The 21888-nt window shown below is 54.3% G+C and overlaps 1 protein-coding gene across 1 annotated transcript; it reads left to right on the plus strand.

Moving 5' to 3' along the window:
* The first annotated feature begins 5634 nt into the window (after nt 1-5634).
* On the plus strand, nt 5635-20707 carry NR2F6 (nuclear receptor subfamily 2 group F member 6). The gene is made up of 4 exons (XM_007489768.3): nt 5635-6124; nt 14951-15045; nt 18829-19365; nt 19691-20707. The coding sequence occupies exons 1-4, from the start codon at nt 5850-5852 to the stop codon at nt 19963-19965; spliced, it is 1182 nt and encodes a 393-aa protein (XP_007489830.1). The 5' UTR covers nt 5635-5849; the 3' UTR covers nt 19966-20707.
* The last annotated feature ends 1181 nt before the right edge of the window (nt 20708-21888 follow it).

Here is a 21888-nt window from a genome sequence, read left to right on the forward strand (position 1 = left end):
GCCCCTCCCCCACTCTCCCCCAGGTACCCACGGAGCCGGGGCTGACTGGGCACACACACAGATCAGAGACATTCCCCATTCTTCAGCTCTGCTCAAGCTGAAACTTAATCCTCCCATCCCTGGGCAGCCTTTGGGAGGAAAAGAGGGAGGGGATGTGTTGAATGGGTGTTTGTAAGTGTTGGGGGTGGGTATTGAGGGAGCATAAGAGAGCCACTGACCTTAGGTGCCTTGGGCTACGTGGGTGGGGCACCTTTAATAAGGCGGGCATCCTACTGGAACTGCCAGGACCACCTAATGATGTGCAGGCTGTCCCTTGGGGGGGGCCACATACTTTTCTTTAGGTCCTCTTCTTGGGGGCCACTTGGCTCTGGTACTGACTATTGCATTTCAATAATCACCCCTACGAGCCCAGTTTAAGAAGTGGCACAGGGCCAGGCCCTGGAACTACAAAGGCAAAACAACATCAATAACAAGAAGAAACATTCCTTGCCCTCAGGGGGCTTATCTTCCCCAGGAAAGCTATTTCTGTGCCATCATCCCACCTAGGAGCCCAGTGCCCTCCCCTCCCTGCTGGCATTCCTCTCAGCACTGCCATCTGTACATAGGAGCCCTTTCTTTCCTTTTTTTTTTAATTTTCTTTTTTAAAAAATTTCCCATGGTTACATGACTCTTGTTGTCTCCCTCTCCCCTCCCTGAGTTGACAAGTAATTTCACTGGTAATAAATTTATTTTCACTCAAACATAGGAGCCTTTTCTGAATGATAACTTGTTCTTATAGGCTTCTTCCAGGTCAACAGAAGCCTTTCCTCATCACAATCATGAGAGTTCAAGTTTTGCCATTCCCATTTTTCAGATGGGGAAACTGAGGCTCAAGAGAGGTGACTTACCCAAGAACCCAGGGCTAGCAAATTGCAGCACCCAAGTCTCCAAGTTCCAAGACAACCACTGTGTCTTGCCCCCTTTTCCCTCTAGAGAAGTGATCATTTTCTTTCAGTGCCTCAAATGCAGAAGACATATTATAAATGCTTATTGGACTGGTGGATTCTGTCTTCTCTTGACCATCTTCCTGCCCTCCAGCTTGGCCAAGCAGGGGTCTGGGTCCTTTCCTGAAAGCCCAAGCCACACGTCTGCCATCTGACTTCACAGATCTCTCTTAGCCCCTTCCTGCCTCTCCCCCAGGCTGGTGGGGAGCCATAGTTAAGTCAATGGAAAGAAGGGCCATGCCATGTTTTTGCCTTCCCCTTCACTTGGCAGACTGGTAATTTCTCTTCTGTAATTCTGGGAATACTCCCCTCACCCTCAGCTGGGTCCTTAGCTTAGGAGTCTTGGTCAAGGAGTCCTTTCCTTCATCCTCTTCCCTCTCCCCTGTTTTCAGTTCCCCACCATCACCACACAGGTCAAACCAATTGGGGAAAGATTCTTCAAATCCCTTTTCCTTGTTTACAGCTCTCCTAAATCTTTCCTACTGAGGCTCAGTGAGTAGTGGGCAGCTCAAAACCGCCCCCTAGCCAAGCCAAAGAGATTGTGTCAGGAGGCTGACTGGCCTTCTGGGAGCTTTGTGGCTCCTCATTTGCCCCGGCAGGATGGATGGTGGGATCGATTAGCTAGATGACCCTGGATAAGTCACCTTACTTTTGTAAACCCATTTCTTCCTAGGGGTAATGAAATTCACATTCACTCCCCACCTCCTTCTAGGGTTCCATTCAAGAAAATACTCTGCAAACCTTATAGGACTAGCTATAGATATGAGCTGCTACCATCACTATTATAAACTAGACCCAGTGGGAAGGAGTTTCTCAGGTCCTTCCCTGACATGGATTTGGAAAAGAGTGATTTCCCAATGGGATTTGAAAGGGCTGAAGTATGAATAGCCCATGAAAGGTTTAGGGCATGGGGGTGGAAAGGCAGGTCTACCAAGTTAACCATTTTGCTAAGAACCTCTTCCTGTTCAGTGATCAATCAATAAGAGGCATCCTGAGAGGGGAAAGGGCACAAGGATCTGGAGGACTAAAGTTGGGAGTCCCACCTGCTGCCTGTGTGACTGTGGGCAAGAGATAACTTCTTTGGGGCTCAGTTTCTCCCTTTACAAACTGGGTGGGGGAGTATTGGATTAGGTGGCCTCTAAAGTTCCTTCCTGTTCTAAACCTATGATCCTCTTTCCTCTCTCCATGATAAAGGGAAAGGTGTTTCCAGGCAGACTGGCAGTAAATGTGTGTGTGTGGGAAATATGAAAAATCAATTTATTAACATTGAAGAAGCCCTCCTTCCTTTCCTTCACCATCTTCAGCTCTGGTCCATTTGAAGTTTGGTTTTCTAGTTAATCTTTAATGTCAGCAATCTAGCCTAGGCCAGCAGGGCAGGCCTGCCAGACAGCCAGAGCTCAGGAAGCTGGCAGGCCTAATGGCCAAGGCTCACCCATTTGAATCCCAAAAGGAGCTTCAGCACTTATTAACCCAAGGAAATCTTTCATTCAGGCCTTCCTCTGCCTGGGGCAGCCCTTCCTCCACCTTCTCTTTACTCTCTGGCCCCTGCTTTGGGTCTCTATTTCTATGGACCCATTTCAGCTCCTATTTAATGATGATCTTGTAGGATCTTCCCTGGGAGATACCATGGCTTGGGGTTTCAGGGCCCTAAAACAGACCGGAAATATGCTCTAGACCGTAGAATTCTGGGGCTGGGAGGGATACAGAATGTCAGACCTGAGAAAGAGACTGGAATATAGACTATATGAGAGCTGGGTTTAGGGAGATACTGAAATACAGAATGTCAGTGCTGGGCAGGTAGGTCATTAGAGGGGAGAATGTGGAATGGAGGAGAGCTCTTAGATCTGACAATATGAGTGCTGGAAGGGGCCTTAAGAAGGGAGAACTAGAACGGACCCAAGAGATCATCAAATTCAGTAATTCAGAACTTTTTTTGTGTCGTGGATCCTTTTTGGCAGTCTGATGAAACCTTTGGACCCCTTTCTGAAAACGATGTTTTAAAATGCGTAAAATACTGAAATACAATCTCAAAAATATTTTGAAATTCACAAACCTCAGGTTAAAATCCTTGATCTGACCCCCTCATTTTACTGATGATAAAACTTGAGACCCAGGGATAGGAAATGAGTTGCCCAACTACATAAAGGCAGTTACTGGTAGAAGCGCTGAGTAGAATTCAGGTCTCTAGATAATGACTTCAAGCAAGTCAAACTCTTCAGTTCCCTTTGGGTAGATCCTCATAAGGATAGTAATAGAGACCGAGGGGGTGGTGTATTACCTGATAAGGGGAAGGTGAAGGAAGACAGGATAAACCTGATGTGGACCTTCCCATTGACCTTAGGGAAGGGTGATAGGTGATGCCCATTGGAACTCCCAGTCCCTTTCCCTTACTATACCTCTCCCCTTCTTTCCTCCCCTCCCACTCCAATTTAGGGCGTGAATTTCGATCCTGGAAGAATTAAGGACGATTCTCAAATAATTTAGAGAAATGGGAAATTTCTCAGGATCAGAATTCCGAGGTGGACCCAGAGTATCTGTAATTCTCCTTTCCCACTGACCTAGGCCAGCCTGCCCTCCTTGCTTTTGCAAAGAAAATAAGGAGGTAGGGAGAAGTGGGGTAAAGACAGAACTCAACTTTGGCCCCTTTCCTTGTCCAGGCAGGCACCGAGGAGGCCAGAGCAGGGCGGAGAGGAAGGGAACCGGTTTGCTCTTTGGTCTGGCCTCTTGCCCTGAAGAACCCAGGACTCTGCGGGGCCGGGGGGAAGGGGCCACTCGGGTCACTGCACATGGTGTGGAGGCGGGGGTGGGGTGGGGGGCGTGCTTGGCAGGCTGTCGGTAGGGCTGAGTCCCCTGGCTGTGCTGGGGCCCTGGAGGGGGGAGCGGGCGTTTTGCAGCTCTGTGTAGCGCCTGCGTGCTCCGGCCAGGTCCTCTCCCCCTCTCCACTCCCCCGGGCGAGGAAGGGGGTGGTGGTGGTTTCTATGGAAGGTGGGGGAGAAATGCCGGGGCTGTGGGCGCAGCCTGGAGACATGTGTTTCCCCCGGACGCCTCGGAGCTTGCAGAAGCTAGGGGGTGGTCGATGCCCGGGGCCCTCATTTGTGCCACGTCGCTTCCAATAAATGCGGCAGCATCCCTCCTCCCCCATTCCTGGGGTTAAGACAAGGGCCAGGTGGCGGCTACAGCACTGGGCAGTGCAGAGAAGGGAGGACGCGAAGATCTAGAGACCGAGGGCGGAGGTGGGGGGCCAAGAGCAGGGGCTACGGTGCAGTGGCGAAGGGGTTAAGGCTTTGCAGCCGCTCGCGCCCTGGGGGGAGGGTCAGGCCTGAGCAGGCACATTCCTCCTCCCTCCCTCCACCTCCTCCTCCTCCTCTCTTCTTCCTCCTTCTCTTCCCTCCCTCCACTCGTGCCCGGGCCGGGCGCGCGCTCTCTGACACCCATGTCCTTATAAGGGCGGCCGTCGCCCGGGCAACCGTCCTTCTCTCTCTCTCTCTCTCTCTCTCTCTCTCTCTCTCTCTCTCTCTGCCCCCCCCTCCGCCCCCCTCCTCCTCTTCCGAATGGAACGTTGTGTGTCAAACCGGCCGCAGCGCGAGAGCTCCGAGGAGCAGCAGCAGCGGCAGCGGCAGCACTAGCAGCCCGGGAGGCGGCGGCGGCGGCGGCTGCTGCGGCTGCAGGGGCAGAGCCGCGGCGGCTGCAGCCTGGGGGCAGCCCTTCGGGTCTCGGCAGCGACCGCTGTTGGGGTAACGCTAGCTGCCGCAGAGTGGGCCGGCCCTGCCGAGAGCCGGGGCCGAGGCCGGACCCAGGCCGCCAAGCGCCACTCTCGGCTGCCCCTCCCTTAGCGGAGGAGTCGGAGGCCGGCGGAGGCGGAGGCAGAGGCAGAAGGAGGCGGAGGAGGAGGAGGAGGAGGGAGGGGCGCCCGCCCGCTCGCTCGCCTGCCGGGGCTCGGGAACTTGCCGCGCCTCAAGTTGCAGCCAAACTTTCCTTGTCGCCGAGCTCGGGCAGCCGGAGGAGGCGGAGGCAGCGCGGAGGCCCAGCCCCGCTAAGTTTGCCCTCGGCGCCGAGAGCAGCGGAGAGGAGAGTGCCCAGGGCCGAGGCTCCCCGAGAGCAGCAGCGGCTGGAGGAGGAGGGGGAGGAGGAGGAAGGAGAGAGGAGGAGGGAGGAGACGGACGACCCGCCCGGAGGCCAGGCCCCGAAGTTTCCCCGGCGCGAGGAGGAGGAGGAGCTGGGAGGAAGGCAGAGAGGCCTGCGTGGGCCAAAGGGGAGCTGCCCGAGCCTCCGGAGCAGCCCGAGTTGGGGCTGAGCCCCGAAGTTTCCCGGCGCTGAAAGGAAGAGGAGGAGGAGCTGGGAGGACGGTGCGGGCCGCGGCTCGGCCCTCGGGACCGCCCGCCCGCCAGGGAGGTGCCCCTGCAGCTGCTCCTGCTGCTTCTGCTGCTATTGCGATGGCCCGGGGCTGGCCTGCCCTGGCCTCCGTTGCGAGGCCGCTGGGCCGGGGGACGGGCGACACGTACTGCTAGCCCCGGCTCCGGCCCCGCCGCTTGGGAACGTGGTACCGCCGCCGCTGCTAGTTCCTCTCCTCGGGAGCCCTTGCCGGCTCGGAAACCTGCCCGACCAGTTCTGTCTTCGGCCCGGACCCGCGGAAAGTTGTTGCCAAACTTTGCTCATCTCCGGGCCAGCCGCGGGGCCCTCAGCGCCCCGGTCGGCCCCGCCCCGCTCTGCTCCGCTCCCGGGGGGCGGCGGCTGTTTTGGGGGCGCAGCCTGATGCTCTTCGGGGGCGCCCCCCAGCGCCGGGCCTTCGCCTCCTGCTAGCTCTCCCCCTGCCCCTTCCCGCACCCCCGAGCCCGGGACCCCCCTCTCCCCTCCCCGGAGGGGAGAATGGCTATGGTGACCGGCGGCTGGGGCGGCCCCAACGGGGACACGAACGGAGTGGAGAAGGGCGGCTATCCCCGCACATCGGAAGAGGACTCGGCCTCGCCCCAGGGCGGCGGCAGCGACCCGGAGCCCGGCGACGAAGACAAGCCCGGGCTCCAGGTGGACTGCGTGGTCTGCGGGGACAAGTCCAGCGGCAAGCATTACGGTGTCTTCACCTGCGAGGGCTGTAAGAGTTTCTTCAAGCGGAGCATTCGCCGGAACCTCAGCTACACCTGCAGGTACGGGAGGGTGGGGAGAGGAGAGGAGCGAGTTAAAGCCTGAGGCGCATCCGCAGCCCGGGGCCGAAGCAGCAAGCGGTTTGTGTAGAAAGCCCAGAGCCCCGAGTTCAAATTCCATCTCCAGCACCCCATGCTATATCCCTGGGTGATCTTGGCCAAGGCTCTTGCTTCCCTTCTCGGGGCCTGTCGTTTTCCCATCTGTAAAATGAAGGACTTAGGCTCTAGTTTTTTGTCATATGAACCCCAGGAAGCTCTGGCTTTCTTTGGGCTTGGCCAGGCCTTGGCTTGCTGAACCCATCAATCACCTTGGGAGGAACACAGACCAGGGAGTTGGGGGGGGGGGCTGGGTTAGGCCTCAGTAGCTGAATGTCCTTGGGCAAGTCGCCGAAGTTATTTCCTCCTCACTGAAACGGAGATGATCATTCCTTACCTGCCTCATAAACTTGACTTGCTGGGATGATCAGAGAGGACCCATGGACGGGACCACATTTTTGTAAACCATAAAATACTATCGAAATGCAGGCCATTACCACCAGCTCTCCTTAGTCTTTCCCTGTAACCTCCTCCTTCTCCCTGACCTTTCATCTTTGACCCTCCCTCCTTCCGAAGCTTGTCTCCTCTGCCCTCATTTCACCTCCTCCTTCTGCCCTCCAGGGCCTCTGAAACCTGGCATGGGGGTGGGGTGGGGGGAGAAGGGAGGAGGAATGGTGTATGGGAGGCAGTGACCTCTGTGGCCTGGTCTGGCCTGGGGAAGCAGGCCTTCCTTCCCAGGGAGAGTGATCTGGGAGAGCCATCTGGGGGAGGCGCTGGCTGCAAGGCAGTGATTGAAGACTGCCTGGGCAGGGAGGCCCCCAGCCCTCTTGTCTCCCCCTCCAGGCACAGAGTTAGGGACCTGGGTCTCCTGCTTCTGGCTCTTCCCTTCCTCCCCCACCCTTTTTCTTTTTTGAAAAGCAGAGTACTTAGAGTGACTCCACGTGGCATTTAGAACTTAGAATTCCTTGGGGGGGGGTTAGAACTTAGAACCTTCTGCCCATTGTCTTCCCTCCTAGAGGTCTCCAGGGCAGGCCCTCTGGGGCAAACCTATTTTTTCAAAGCCTGCAGCCTCTGGTCTGGGGGGCCTGAAAGTGGGAGAGCTAGGCCAGCTAGGGAGTGGAGTTTGGGTTCTGCCCCTCCCCCCTAACCCTCGAACCAAACTGGGGTTTAATTCAGCCCCCCCAATCTAGAATGACCGCAAGCCTTTAGTCAAAGGTATTCCTACTTCCAGGAAATAGCTCCAGAAGTGTTGGGAAACTCCCAGTGAAGAAACCCTTCTCTGCCAATGCAGAGTTGCAAGCAGCTGCTCTCTGGCTTTGGGGGGCTTGGAGAGGCTTGAGCACTTACTGCCTAGGTGGGTCCTGTAGCCAGGCCTTCTCGAATTCTAGGCCAGCTCTCCCCAGCCCCTGCCGGGGAGGTGGAATAAGACATGGGCTCTGCCCTTAAGGGATCGAGGCTCCACAGGGGCACCCTGAGGTGTCTGAGCAGGGCTGGGGGGTGCAGATTCCTGCTCTCCACAGGGCTCCTCTGCTGATCCTGCCAGGCTCCAGGACCTGCCCATGCCCACAGCTGATGGCTTGGCCTAGGGGCAGGAAATCACAGGAAACCCCTCTCTTTTGTGGGCTCCAGGGCCCGTGCTCCACACTTGGCCAGCCGCCTAGTAACAAGTCTTGAGGTGTTTGGTTGTTGTTGTTGTTGTTTGAGAGGAGTGGTTGGTTTTGTGTGTGTGGTTTCCATTTTGGCAAGTTCTCCTCCCCCACCGGAGAGGTGCTTTTCCTTGTTTTCTGGCTAAGGGTCAGGGAGGCTGGGGGGAGGGAGGGGGGGAGACGTGAGGTTGGAGCTAAGCAGACCCATCCTGTGGGTGCCCCGGAGCCCCCTGAGAAGGAAGGGGAGTGAGCAGATGAGTGGCTGGGCTCTCTGCCCTCCCAGCCTGGCATCCCCACCCCCCTTCCACCTCCTCTTTCTTCCCAGGGCCAGAGGGACTGTCTGCTCCCTCCTCCCCAGGCATTGGAGGGAGGATGCTAGGCATAGGGATGCTCCCACCCAGGTGCTGAGGCCCAGGGAGCTGACCCAGGCCTCCTCTGCCCCTCCAGGGGCACATTGTTGGGGGCAGGGAGAGGTCTGCTGTGCTGGGAGCTGGCAGATCTCCACCAGTGTCTGCCCTCCCCTCCCCAAAAGGGGAAACAAACCATTTCTAGCTGCACTTAATTGTCCTTACCACCTGTTTTCTGGCAGCCGCCTCCAACCAACCCACATTTGTTGGCAAGGAGGGGTAGGCAGGCTCAGCTTGATCATAGGCCTGCTAATTAGGAGGTGAGTTGGGCTCCCTGAACACCATTCTCGCTCTTTCCTAGGCCCCCGCTGCTGCCCTGGACAGCCTAGGCTTGGTGCAGGGACATAGATTTGTTTTTTGTTTTTCTAAAGTCCTTACCTTCTGTCATAGTATTGACTCCAAGGCAGAAGATCCCTAAGGACTGGGCAGTGGGGGTTAAGTGACTGGCCCAGGGCCACACAGCTAGGAAGTATCTGAGGACAGATTTGAACCCAGGACTTCCCATCTCCAACTCTGGTTCTCAATCCACTGAGCCACCCAGCTCCCTCCCTTCCCCCCATAGATTTGAAACATCAAGGAAATTCCCAAGGGTCCTAAGGGACATTCTGCCTGAGACTAAGGAACTAGACTAGATGGAGGGAATTTCAAGCCAGTTCACCTTTAGAAGGAGGGAGGCCAAGACTCAGTTCCTAGCAAGGTCTGGACGGTTCCTGAGGTTCTGAGGTAGAGCAGCCACACGATAATTGGACCAAGTGCAGACCTCAAAATAGTGACCTTGGCCTCATTAGCCAGGAGCACTGGCATTGGTCAGAAGCCCAGGTGTCAGAACAACATTAAGGATCCTTCTCTGCCCTACCTGGGGGCTGAGGGATGCCTAATCAGGGCCCTTGGCCCATTCTTCCTATGGACAAAAGGGCTGGGACTCTCCCTGCCCAGTGTTTGGGCCACGGAGTGGACCGAGCCAGCCTGTACAGCTGGAGCCTTTCCATGCTGCTGACCTCGTCCTTGGAGAGCACGGCTGCTGGGTGGCCTTGGGCAAGTCACCCCACACCCCTAGAGCCCCCGTGGGCATTGGGCAGGATCATCTCTGCTCCTCTGAAAGTGACTGAGGGGAGAAATGGACTATCAGAGCCAAAGCCCCACAGGGTGAACAAGATGGAGCAGTGGGCCATCCTAGTCTCCCCCGTCCCCATCCTGATTTATCAAGTAGACCTGGGTTTGGTTCCCGACTTTGTCATAGTATCACCTGGAGACGATCTTGATCTCAATTTCTCTAGCTCTAAAATGAGGCATTCAAATAGATGATTAAAAATAGCAACAAAACCCTGACCTTCCATCTCAGAATCAAGGGGTAGGCATTGGGGGTTATGTGACTTGCCCAGGGTCACAAAGCTAGGACGTGTCAGAGGCCAGACTTGAACCCAGGATTGTCCAGCTCTCAATCCACGGAGCCACCTCACTTCTCCCTAAATAGATGATTTCTAAGGAGCCCTGCCAGCCCTGGCATACCTTGCTCTGAGGGTCTTCTCTGCTCCGACATTCCATGTTCTAGGTCCTCCCAGTTTCTGACATTCAGTATTCTGATTTTCTTAACAAGAAAATCTTTTTCATTGTAACAAAATTATTCCTAGGATTGACATCAACAGTTGAATTATTGTTACTGTTATTTATTTGTATAGAACTTGTGTGTTAGTAGAGTTAGTATTTATCTCTTACACTTTTCATTTTTCTGACCCTCCCCCCTGGGACTCTAGGCAAGGGATCACCAAGTCAGTGAAGGATCTGACCAAGATTAATATTTCTCTCCTATCCATAACCCCCTGGGAGAGGGAGGAACGATCCTGAGGAAGGGGATAAAAATTGAATGACTGGACTAGGGTCTCACAGCCTTCTAGAACCCTTCCAGGCCTTCCTGTACTTGGTGGAGAGTCTCACTCCTTTTCATACCATTGGGACATGCGCATGGTGATGAATATGGGGTCTGCCTGCTTCAGAATTTTCCTGGGGGAGCTCTGGCTTCCTCCTCTTCTTTGGGATTGGGGGGACCTGGTTTGCCTCCTTTGCCAAGCCTCCTGCCTTCATCCCTGTTCCTTTGTCTTGGCCCACTTTCTTTCTGACTTTCCAACTTTGAGGACCAGCGGCGCCTGGCTTTGCTCACAAGCCTCTTCCACGCTTGTGGATATGCGTTCATCCCTGTTCTTTTTTTCTTGTAGGGCCCTTCGTATTCTCTAAGGCTCGTTCCCATTTCTGTTAACTGTAAAGGTTTATGAGTTCTCTCTTCACAATAATTCTGTGAGATACATGGCTCTGAAAATTGTCCCTATTTTACAGACGAGGCAACTGAGGCTTAGAGAAGCTAGGTCTGGCACCTTGCTCTGCCATGCTTGTCGCTGAGGCTTTTCTCTTTCACAAGGGGCTCTTTGATTCCATCCCCCCCAACTGGCATTGGCTGTAGGCCACTCCAAATAAGCCCGTTAGTGACAGATCCCTTGACTCCAGAGCTTAGGGAGTAGGCGAGTTCCTGGGACTAAGAGTAAACCTCCTCAAATCCTGCCTAAACCAGATTGGGGTGGCCCTCGACTTTGGTATGTCTGTCTGAGGAGTGTTGCTCAGCCTTTCCCAGGCGCCAGGAATTTTTATTTTATTTTTATTTTGGGGGGTTGGGGAGAGGGAGTACGGAGAGCATAGATGACCCATACAGTCAGAAGAGGACCCATTAGGGACCACATCCATAGCAGCTTAGCCTCCTTCTCTTTATCTTTTATGCTTTCCACTTTTTTTGCCCCTAGCTTGTTAGAGCCCAGGATCACCATAAAGCCAGGAAGGGGGGTGTACTTTGGGGAGGTCCTCACACCCTAGTCTTTGTGCCCCTTTACTCACAACTTGCCTTCATGTCTTAGTATTTTGGGATCTCGAAGGGGGCTGTTGGATTAGAACTGAGAGGCATAGGGGGCAGCTGGGTGGCTCAGTGGATTGAGAGTCAGACCTAGAGACGGGAGGTCCTAGGTTCAAATCTGGCCTCAGACACTTCCCAGCTGTGTGCCCCTGGGCAAGTCATTTAACCCCTATTGCCTACCCTTACAACTCTTCTGCTTTGGAGCCAATACACAGTATTGACTCCAAGATGAAAGGTAAGGGTTTAAAAAAAAAAGAACTGAGAGGCATTTTGGAAAGAAGCAAGTCCAACAGTTCTTACCTTTGGGTCCAAAAACTTTTTTTTAAAAAACTTGATAACGATTTCAATGTAATTGGTTTCCTTGGTAATATTTTCATTTGTTTCTTTAAACACATTATTCTGAGGAGTCCCATCAGTTTCACTAGAATGACTGCCACGGGGGATCCAGGGCACAAAATGTCCAGTCCTTGATCTAATCCAACCCTATCCTCCATTTTACAGGTGAAGAAACAGAGGCCTAGAGAAGTGAATTGACTTAGAATTGTGTGACTTGTAAGGGATCCTCAGAGTTAGTATGAGGCTAAAGTAGGATTTGAACCTAGCTCCTCTTGATTATTAAATCTAGAGCACTTCCCATTGTGCCCCAGTGCCAGTCAGACCCAAGAGGAAGGAGGGGCATTGGCCAGGGGACCCAGCAGTGGCCCAAGTCCCTTAAGGTTCTGTAGGAGCTGGCAATATTTTGTATTAGAACCTAGAATATCAGACCTAGAAAGATCTTAGAAACTGGGCCAATCTTCTCATTTTACAGAGAAGGAAAGTGGCTCATTGAGAAGCGGGCCAGGAGTTGTAGTAATACAAGTAGAACATGGCATCACCAAGCTTTAGGTTCCGCTTTCCTGGTGCCAGGCCCACTGTGCTTTCTCCTACTGGGTGAGATAAGTACCTGGGTTTGAGGTTGCTAGTGGGTCATGCAGGTGAAGATTGCTTATAGACGATTAGAAATTTTATTCTGGAGCTTAGAAAAACAGTAACTGGCATTTATATGACACGAGAAGGTTTGCAAAGCAGTTTACAAATATCATCTCATTTGATCCTCACCACCATCCTGAGAGGAAGGTGCTGTTATTACCCATTTTACAGATGAGGAAACTGAGACCCACTGAGGTGAAGTAATTTGCCCAGGGTCACAGATCTAATAAGTGTCTGAGGCCAGATTTGAACTTGGGTCTTCTGGAATCCAGGTCCAATATGATATCAGTTGTCACCTAGGCAGGAGAGAGGGGGTAGATATTGGAGTGTCATCTGCTTCGAGTGGGGAGCTGAAATCATGGGGAAGGAAGAGCCCCAAGGGATGGAGGGTAAAAAAGAGGAGCAATGAGGGCCCTGGACAGAACCTTTGAGACATTGCTGGATCTAGGGAGCAAGACGATGGGAATCAGGAGGGAAAGGGTGCACCGTGGGTTCATCAGATATGAGAAAAGGAGAAGAGGCTCTCTCTGAAGTTGAAGGAAAGACTTTCCAGTAGGGAGGGGGTTATAGGAAGCTACAAGGAATGTAGGGTGGTTGAGGAACCTGAGGCCTGAGAAGAGTCCAGTAGGTCTGGGGACCAGGTCTTTTGTGACTGGGGACAGAGCAAGAAGGCAAAGGCCATGTTTAAGAGGACTGGATAAAGAAGGAGGGGGTGATATAGATGGGCTTTAAGCTAGGGGTGTCCTCTAGTGCCCCTCCACTTTCCTCAGTGCCCTGTTGGGGATCTGTCAGCCCCAGAATTCTCCTTCCACCCTATTTATATCTCTATCCTGGGTCACTGCTCAGGGGAATGAGCTCCATTTCTTTTTTCCCTCTGTGGGAAGTAGGACAAGCTTTGGTTTGTCCTAAAACTCCCTCTTTTAGCCTTTAGAGTGGGACCCAGCCATAGTCTGCCTGACTCAAATCCTCTTTCATCCTTTGCCTTTTCAACTCTGGGCAAAGTAGAAAGAGGGGAAGACAAGAGGATCTGAGACCCTAATTCTTTCCCTCTTTTGCCAGAGGATTCCCTAGATTTCTACCTTCTGAGGTCAGTTTATCGCTCCATCCATGCTCTTCTTATTTTCGAGGTTCAGAGGTCAGTCAACCAACCAACACCCAGACTGTGCCACGTGGGTACCAAAGGAAGACAAAGTAATTTCTCCTAGACTGTAAGCTCTTTGAATGGTGGGCAGCTGGGGAGGGTTCACCTTCCTCCCTGTACCTAGTATGATTTACTCTATAGAGTGTGGGGCTGCTTCCAGAATGTCAGAACTGAGAGACACCTTAGAATGAGACCTTTCAGGATTTCAGAATGTTCCTTGGACTCAACTGAATGTTCTTTATTCTAAGTTCCATCTTACAACCCACATGTCAAGTTAGACCCATCCCTGTTTCACAGATGAGGGGACTGGGCACAGAGGTTAAGTGGTTGAGCTCATATTACTATTAAGTGTTAGATCAAGGACTTGAACTTGAGACTTTTTGAGTTCAAAGACCGGTGTTCTTCTCTCCACCCCCTTACCATGTTTCAATGAATGTTCTCTATTGACTGATCAAAGGAGGCCCAGATGGCTCACAGAGTCCTGGAGGTCAAGTCCTTAAAGGGCTTTGGAGTCCCTGGACCAGTTTAGAGAGGCTGCTTGAGACAGACTCCTGGGGAAGTTTTCACCCCCCAGTAATGACCCTGGTTTTCCTAACATGGTTCCTTGGGCACCAGTAGAGCCAGAGTACAGGGCACAGAGGATGGCAAGCTGCTCTAGGCAAAAGGGAGGGCTGGAAAACTATTTATCCAAACTGAGGCATTTAGGGCAGAGGTTCTTGTCACGTAAGACCCAGGACCTTTGAGCCAGTTTGGAAGGCTCTTAGCCTACCTTATCCTGAAAGCACTAGCTTTGTGTCCTTACTGGTCTCCCTGGTCTGTATTAATGTGGGAAGGCCACAGCTGAGGGATTCCAAAACCATGGATGATTTTTAAAAACTCGTCTATAAAGTGAAATGCCTCTGTGCCTTTCACCATAGAGACTGCTCTGGCACCAAATGCTATGGACTGGTTGAGAGCCTTCTGGGCCTTTCTTGACCTCTCGAGCCAGGCTGGCTTTTGGCTCCCAGGAGGCAGCACAGAACCTCGACCTCCCTGTTCAAGACCAGCCACAGGGGACAACAAACAGGGTTGGACTCTGAGCTCCTGGAAGGGGGGGTTTTGAAGGTCACAGAGTCCAGCTGTCTCCGACTCGCCTCCACCATACACATACTTACACACTTTGACAAATAAGGACATGGGGGTCCCAAAGGGGCAGATACTCTTGATTTTGAGTTGTGAGAGATGCCAACACTTACCTGGTTCATTCTCCTCATTTTGTAGATGAGGGAGGAGAGAGACTCAGCTTGCTTAAGATCATAGGAAGTGACAGAGCTGGGATTTGAACCAAGGTCTTTGGCCCCTAGTCTCACCTGCTCTTGCCCTAGGGAGGGTCCTGGCCACACTCCACAGTGAGTTAGTTGCAGAGTTCACCTGAGATTCCGGGGCTCTTAGGTAGTAAAAGGACTCCCCCTTTTCCCTTAGCAATTGGCAGTTAAAAAGAATTCATTGACAAGTCTTTGAAGGTTCACAGAGTGCTTTTGCTCAGAACAACTTGGGGAGGGAAGTGGTGCAAGTGTTTATTATCCCCATTTTAAAGGTGGAAAGAGAAGTAACTGAGGCTTTTAGAAGGGTTAAGGGGCTGGCCAGAGGTCCTGGAGCCAGTAAGTATCCAAGCTGGCTAGTCTCTAGGATCCTCATCTCACATTTCTGATCTTTGATTTGGTCACTGACCTTGGCACCTACTTCACCTTCCAGGTCCAACCGAGACTGCCAGATTGACCAACACCATCGGAACCAGTGTCAGTACTGTCGTTTAAAAAAGTGCTTCCGGGTTGGCATGAGAAAGGAAGGTAAGGCAGTGGGTGAACTCCCCCCACTCCCCTGGGGAACAGTTCACAGACCCCACCAACAAAGGGAGACAGCCTCAACTACCATCTGGGAAGCCTGGGGTCCATGGGAGGTTGGAGGGGCTTGATTTTGTGGATATGTCAAAGCCCCCAAATTTCCAGCAACCTGTCTGAAGTCATCCTGTGAGCCAATAGAGGGAGCTAGGACTTGGGATCCAGGCTCTGGCCCATTCTGAAGCTCTGAGGCCAAGTGAGAAAGCAGGGAAGGATGTAGTTTGGGAAAGGCGGGTTGAGAGCAAGTGCCAGTCTTTGAGGATTTAGTCTGGGGCTCTCCTGGGTGGAGGAAGGGGCTGAGGAATCTAATCCCTAGCCAGATCAGTTCTGTTCTCTGGCTCTCCTGGCCATTCCCCTGGGCCCTTAGGCTGGGGCTGCCAACCTCATTAGTAGATTTCTCTGGCCCTCTAGGCCAAGCGGCTGGCTGCCTGGGTGATGGGCGGGCCCTCCCTTGCAGGAGTTCTGCCCTTTCCTGAGCCATGGTCTCCCCTAGTCCTGGAGGAGAAAGGAAGAGACTTTCAGATTCCCCCCCTTTATCTTCCCATAAGGGCACTAGGGCAGGAAGATGGCCCAGAGACTGCCCAAGCCTTTGGGTACCCTCTCTATCTCCCTCCCCCCACCCCCGGTCACCCTGCCCAGGTCACTCTGACCTTCCCACCTCCAGTTTGGAAAGGGTGGTGGTGGTTGTTTTTTTTTTTTAACAAGAGCCCTTTATTTTACTCTCCCTCCCCCACCCCAGTGTTTGCCCAGGGCAGGAAGCATGCCCTGCAAAGCCAGAGAGCAAGGTGCCCTGCTAGCTACCTAGCTCCACTGCATTTGGGCTGCTGCCTCTGCCTCCCCCTCACCCTCCCCGCTCCCAGACTGGAGGAGTGCTGGGCTTCTAGTCATGACATCCTGACTCAGGCTGGGGAGAGAAGGCGAGAATAGCAGCTTGGAATTTCAGAGCCAGGAGATTCTTAGAATTCTAGAATAGAACCTTGGCACCGGAGGGCTTCAGAAATGCGCCATTCCTCTAGCTCTGGGCTTTGGGACCCAAATAACATGCTCCACTGGGAGCCAAGAAGGCCTGGCTTTAAAGTACTGCCTCAGACCCTGCCCTGGCGGGAGTTCCTGACCCATCTCTTGCCTTTTCATGGCTCAGTTTTCTCATTTGCAAAGTGAGGTGGCCCCTGGCCCCTTCTAGGTCTGAAGATGTCTAACTACTGCAGGTCTCTTCTTTGCTCCTGGCCCTGTAAGTGTTGTGAGGCCCAAATGCTCTCCGTCCTAGTTCTCCCAGGTCTGGGAAGTCTGGAGCAGCCCAGCCTTCCTTTGGGCAGGGGTACCTGTGACCTCCAGGGAGGAGGCCTCTGAGAGGGGCAGTTAGTGTTCTAAGGTCACCCATTTCCCTGCTTGCTTCTGGCCACCGCTCACCCAGAATACCCCATAAAAGTCCTGAATTTTTAATCCCACCCTCTGGAGACCTTGGAAGAATCCCCTTCTCTTTGAGCGAGCCCTGAGATTGGACTTGTCCTTTCCCGGAGTCTGAGTCCAGGCCAGCTGTCTCCCCAAGTCCGAGGCCCTCTGGGGGAGGGGTGGCCTTGACCCTGGGCCCTGGGGTCAAGAGAGGGTCACTGGAGGGTTCTGGTTTATCTATGGATTTTGGTTATTCAGGCCCTTCTGTTTTCCTGACCTTGGGCCAAGTCACTTCCTTCTCCGGGCTTCTGTTTTCCCATCTATAAAATGAGACCATCGCACTAATGGCTAATGCAAGCTCTCTAGATTGCTGAGGCTTCCTCGCCTCCCCATCCTTGAAATCCCTGGGAGCCTGGAGGGCTGTGACTCGACTCTCTGCCTCACCCCCCAGCGATCTGAGCCGGCTCCCTATTTTTATTTCCTGTGGGTCCCCAATTCCCCAGGTCTCCAGGGCAGGGCCAGGCGGGGTGTGTCTGCTCTGATCTCCAGGGCCTTCCTGCTGAAGCCTGGAAGCTGCTTTCCCCAGAGCTCTCTAGAAGGGGGTGGGCTGGGCTGGGCCAGAAATTATAACAGTCTTTCCTTGTCGTCCCCCCCACCTCCCAGCTGCCATTCCGGTCAGACGAGTGTGGCTGGGTGACTGCGAGGAAGGGGGAGGGGGGAGCCCGGCATGTGGACCTGACATTGATTCCAGGAGGTGGGGGGGTCTCAGGCTGGAGGGGGGTCCCCCTGGAGATCAGAGACCCCCCCCAGTTCTAGTCTCAGATCTGGATCTGCCTCTCACTCGCTGTGTGATCCTGGCCAAGTCCCTCCTTTATCCCTGGCTGGGCCACAGCTTCCTTAGCTCAGAGGACGGGGATTGGATGAGGTGATCTCTCTGATCCCTCCCAGATCCAGCCCGCTAGGATGATAAATCACCTTCAGGCCCCACAGGACCAAGGAGGGAACTGGGGACAATAGAGAACATTTCTCCCCTTGCAGCCCCCTTTCTGTCCAGTGATCCGGTCCCCAGCCTTCCCCTGGCCCTCCTTCCATCGCCCGTCTCTCCATCTAGCGCTCGGGGCTCTTTCTGGGGAGGGTTTGGGATGCTTTCTTTGCTCCTTGGGCCTCCTGCTGAGCCCTTCCCTTAGTCCCAGGCCAGGGACAGATAATTGCCCTGGTCCCCCCCCCAGGGCTCAGAGTACTGCCACTGCCCCACGGGGGAGGATCCAGGCTCCGCTCGAGCTCTGGGCTGCAGCTGTGTGGGTTGGCTTGTCCTGTTTCTTTTGTTAGTGCCATACTTGTGGGCCTGTTTATCTGGTTGGCTAGGGAAGGTGTGGGGGGCAGGTTCCCCCTCCCTAGGGTTATGTATGTAGCCGGGAGGGTTGGGGTGCTTGTGCCAATGTGCAGTTTGTGTGTGTGTGTGTGTGTGCGCGCGCGCGCGCACGAGAAGAAAAGGATAGTGGGCCAGGGAGGGGCCTCCTTGGTTTCTGACCCATTCCCTAGACCCTTGCTCAAAATGAAGATGCTCGAGGCAGGCTCCTTCCTTCTTCCCATGTCCCCTCTGGCAGGGCAAGAGGGGCTTCTACGAGACTTGGAATTTTCCTCTCCCCAATATTGATGCAATCCCAGGGGGCTTCCTAGAGGAGACAGACTTTACTGTTAAACCTAGATATAGGGGAGGAAGGGTCACTTAATGGAAATTTACATCTTATTCTAATGAAGTGGTTTTTCCTTCTTCCCAACTTGACCCTACCTGGCTTCTCTCTCTCTCCTGCTCCCTCCAACCCCATCTTCCCAATTTTTTTCCATTTCATCTTTTCCACTTTCTATCCTCTTCTTTTTGTCTCCTCTCTCACCTTCTGTCCTCTGTCTTGATGTTTTCTCTCCTGTTTTTTCTGTCTCCTTTTCTGAACCGCCTTCCTCTCTCCTTCCCACTTTTTCTTTTTCCTTTTCTCCCTTCCTCACCCCTCTTCCCTTTCTTTTTTCACCTTTCTCCCTCTTTCCTTTATTCCTTCCACTTTTTCTTTTTCCTTTTCTCCCTTCCTCACCCCTCTTCCCTTTCTTTTTTCATCTCTTTCTCCCTCTTTCCTCTCTCCCTCCCACTTTTTTCCTTTTCTCCTTTCCTCACCCCTCTTCCCTTTCTTTTTTTCATCTCTTTCTCCCTCTTTCTCTCTCCTCTCCTGCCTTCTGTCCTATCTCTTCTCTGCTCCACCATGCCCTGCCATTCTCATCATTTCCTACTCTTGTCCCCCCCCCCCATGTCACCTCCCATTCTGTCTCTGTCTCTCTGTCTCCCCATAGCGGTACAGCGAGGCCGGATCCCGCACCCACACTCGGGGGGCAGCCCCACTGCCCTGGCCGGAGGTGGGGGCGGGGAGTACTTTAATGGGCAGCCGGTGTCCGAGCTGATCTCGCAGCTCCTCCGGGCGGAGCCGTACCCAGCAGCCCGCTATGGCTCCCAGTATGCCCAGCAGCAGGGCAGCGTCATGGGCATTGACAACATCTGCGAGCTGGCCGCCCGCCTCCTCTTCAGCACTGTGGAGTGGGCCCGGAACATCCCCTTCTTCCCGGAGCTTCCCGTGGCCGACCAGGTGGCCCTGCTCAGGCTCAGCTGGAGCGAGCTCTTTGTCCTCAACGCCGCCCAGTCTGCCCTGCCCCTCCACATGGCCCCCCTGTTGGCCGCGGCCGGCTTCCACGCGGCGCCCATGGCCGCCGACCGCGTGGTCTCCTTCATGGACCAGATCCGGGTCTTTCAGGAGCAGGTGGACAAGCTCAACCGGCTTCAAGTAGACTCTGCGGAGTACAGTTGTCTCAAGGCCATCGCCCTCTTCACGCCAGGTGGGTTGGCTTTGGGCTCCTGGACGGCGCCTGCCCTGGTCCTCTTCCCCGCTGGCATCTGCCACGCTCTAGCTCCTGGGGACTCCCAGGCCCCCCATACCCCGCCCTGGGTCCATCAGATTCCCCTGGCCCTCCTGATCCCAAGCGCTCCCCTTTTCTCTACCTCCTGCCTTTTCCTGGGAGGGGGGAGTCAGCCCCTCTGTTCCTCCTGCTGTTTCTGGGGGCCAGAGTCCACCCTGGGGTGGAGGGATGGCGGCAGGGTTTGGGGAGCCCCAGGCCTGACCGCTGACAGGCCGGGGCCTGGGCCCCCCCTCGTCCCCCACAGATGCCTGCGGCCTCTCGGACCCGGCTCACGTGGAAAGTCTGCAGGAGAAGGCACAAGTGGCCCTGACGGAGTACGTGCGTGCCCAGTACCCCTCGCAGCCTCAGCGCTTTGGCCGCCTGCTCCTGCGGCTGCCTGCCCTGAGGGCTGTGCCGGCCGCCCTCATCTCGCAGCTCTTCTTCATGCGCCTCGTGGGCAAAACACCTATCGAGACCCTCATCCGGGACATGCTGCTCTCTGGCAGCACCTTCAACTGGCCGTATGCCGCCGGGCAGTAGGGGCCTGAGCCCGTCCCTCTGCTGCCCCGCCTGACCCCGGCCCAGGCCATACCTCAGGCTCCTCGTCCACGGGATGGGGACGGTGGCCTCTGCCATTCGCATGTTGGGACCAGTGCAGAAGGCCGGGTGCCCTCTTCAACCCCGGGGACTGGATGGACACTTAAGACTGGTTATTTTTTAGAAGGCAAACGAGATCACTTTGTCTTTTTGTTTTTTTAAATGACCACATAAAACCAAAAAGACCCTCCCTCCTCCCCTTGGCCTGGGACCTGGTGCCACAGATGCCCCTCCTTCACCTTTCAGTGCCCTCCGTCCATCTGTGCCCAGGAACCAGCCAGCCTTTGAAGCCTCCTAGAGGGGAGGGAAGCCTGCAAGGTGTGGGGATGCCCCGGCCCACCTCCTAACCCTTCCTGGCCTCCCCAGATGCATGTCCTGGGCCCTATCCCAGAGCAACCCGGGGTGGAGAGAATGCAGCTGGCACAGGGAGGTCGGGTTCTCCTGGGATGCCTATGAGATGGCAGACCCTGGGGGCTGAGGCGAGGCGGGCGGCCGAGGGCAGGGGTGCCTTGCCCCCTGCTTCCTTCTGCTTGCTAGGTGGAGGCAGCGAGGAGAGAGAGGGGGGCAGGGGGGCCCCGGCCTGGGGCAGGGGTATGTATAATTTAGATTGATTCTCTAAAAATATAATCCACTCTGGACACTACAAATGAATGACCGAAAGCCAATAAAGATGTTTCTTACCACAGGGGTGACTCCTTCATGGGGGGGGGAAGGGGGTAGAGAAAAGCAAAGGATTGTGGGAGGGCCTGCTCTTCATCAAATGATGGCTTGAGCTTTGGCTTCTTGCTTTGGGACACAGTTCGAGTAATCCCACCGGACTGTGGAGAGGAGGCTCTTCTCTGGAAGGGGAGCAAAAAGGCTGGACCTTATCTGGTCACTGGCCAGTGGGTCTGCCAGGCCCTCCACAGGTACCTCCTATGACCTTGGTTAAGGCTGTGCCTGCTTTTATCTGCCAGATGCTAGTGGTTATCCCAGCCCTTTGCATCCTGAGACCTGACCACAGGCTACCCTAGATGGGGATAAAGAATGGAGGCCCAGGGACTGACTCCCAGCCAGCTAACCTTCCTACCCCCTTTCCCCACTTCTCTTTTGTACCTTCTTCACTGTCACCTCTCCATCTCCTCATCTCTCTCCTGCTATCTCCTCTACATGGAAGCAATGGCGGCGTGCTAAGATTAACCCTGTGGCTTTGGCCAAGTCGCTAACTAACCTCTGAGCCCCACGTACATCTGCAAAATGGGGAATCCCTTCTGAATCTAAATCCTGTGATGTCTCTCTCATCTTCCCTCTCTTTTTCTCTCCTATCTCTCTCATCTCTACTCTTTCTCATCTCTTTCCCTGCAACTCATTTTCTCCATCTTTCTTTTCTTCTCATCTTTACCTCTGTCTCCCTCTTCCTCTCTCCCTCTCTTCCCCCCTCTCCTTCCTTTCTCTCTCCCCCTCTCCTCTCCATCTCCCCATCTCTCCATCTCCCCTTCTCCTCTCCTCTTCTCTCCCTCTTCCTCTCTTCTCTCCCTCTCTCTCTTTCTCCCTCTCTCTCTTTCTCCCTCTCCCTCTCTCTCCCTCTCCCTCCCTCCCTCCCTCTCTCTCCCTCTCCCTCCCTCTCTCTCTCTCTCTCTCTCTCTCTCTCTCTCTCTCTCTCTCTCTCTCTCTCTCTCTCTCTCTCTCTCTCTCTCTCTCTCTCTCTCTCTCTCTCTCTCTCTCTCTCTCTCTCTCCTCCTCTCTCCTCTCTCCTCTCTCCCTTTCTCCCCCCCTACACCTTTCCTCCATTACATTATAACTGTTCCCACACCCTGATCTCCAAACTTCACCAGTGCTAACTGATGCTTTCTTATGGGGAAGGCCCCTCCTTCCCTCCAAATATCC

Source organism: Monodelphis domestica, chromosome 3, assembly GCF_027887165.1.
Source record: "Monodelphis domestica isolate mMonDom1 chromosome 3, mMonDom1.pri, whole genome shotgun sequence".
NCBI lineage: Eukaryota > Metazoa > Chordata > Mammalia > Didelphimorphia > Didelphidae > Monodelphis > Monodelphis domestica.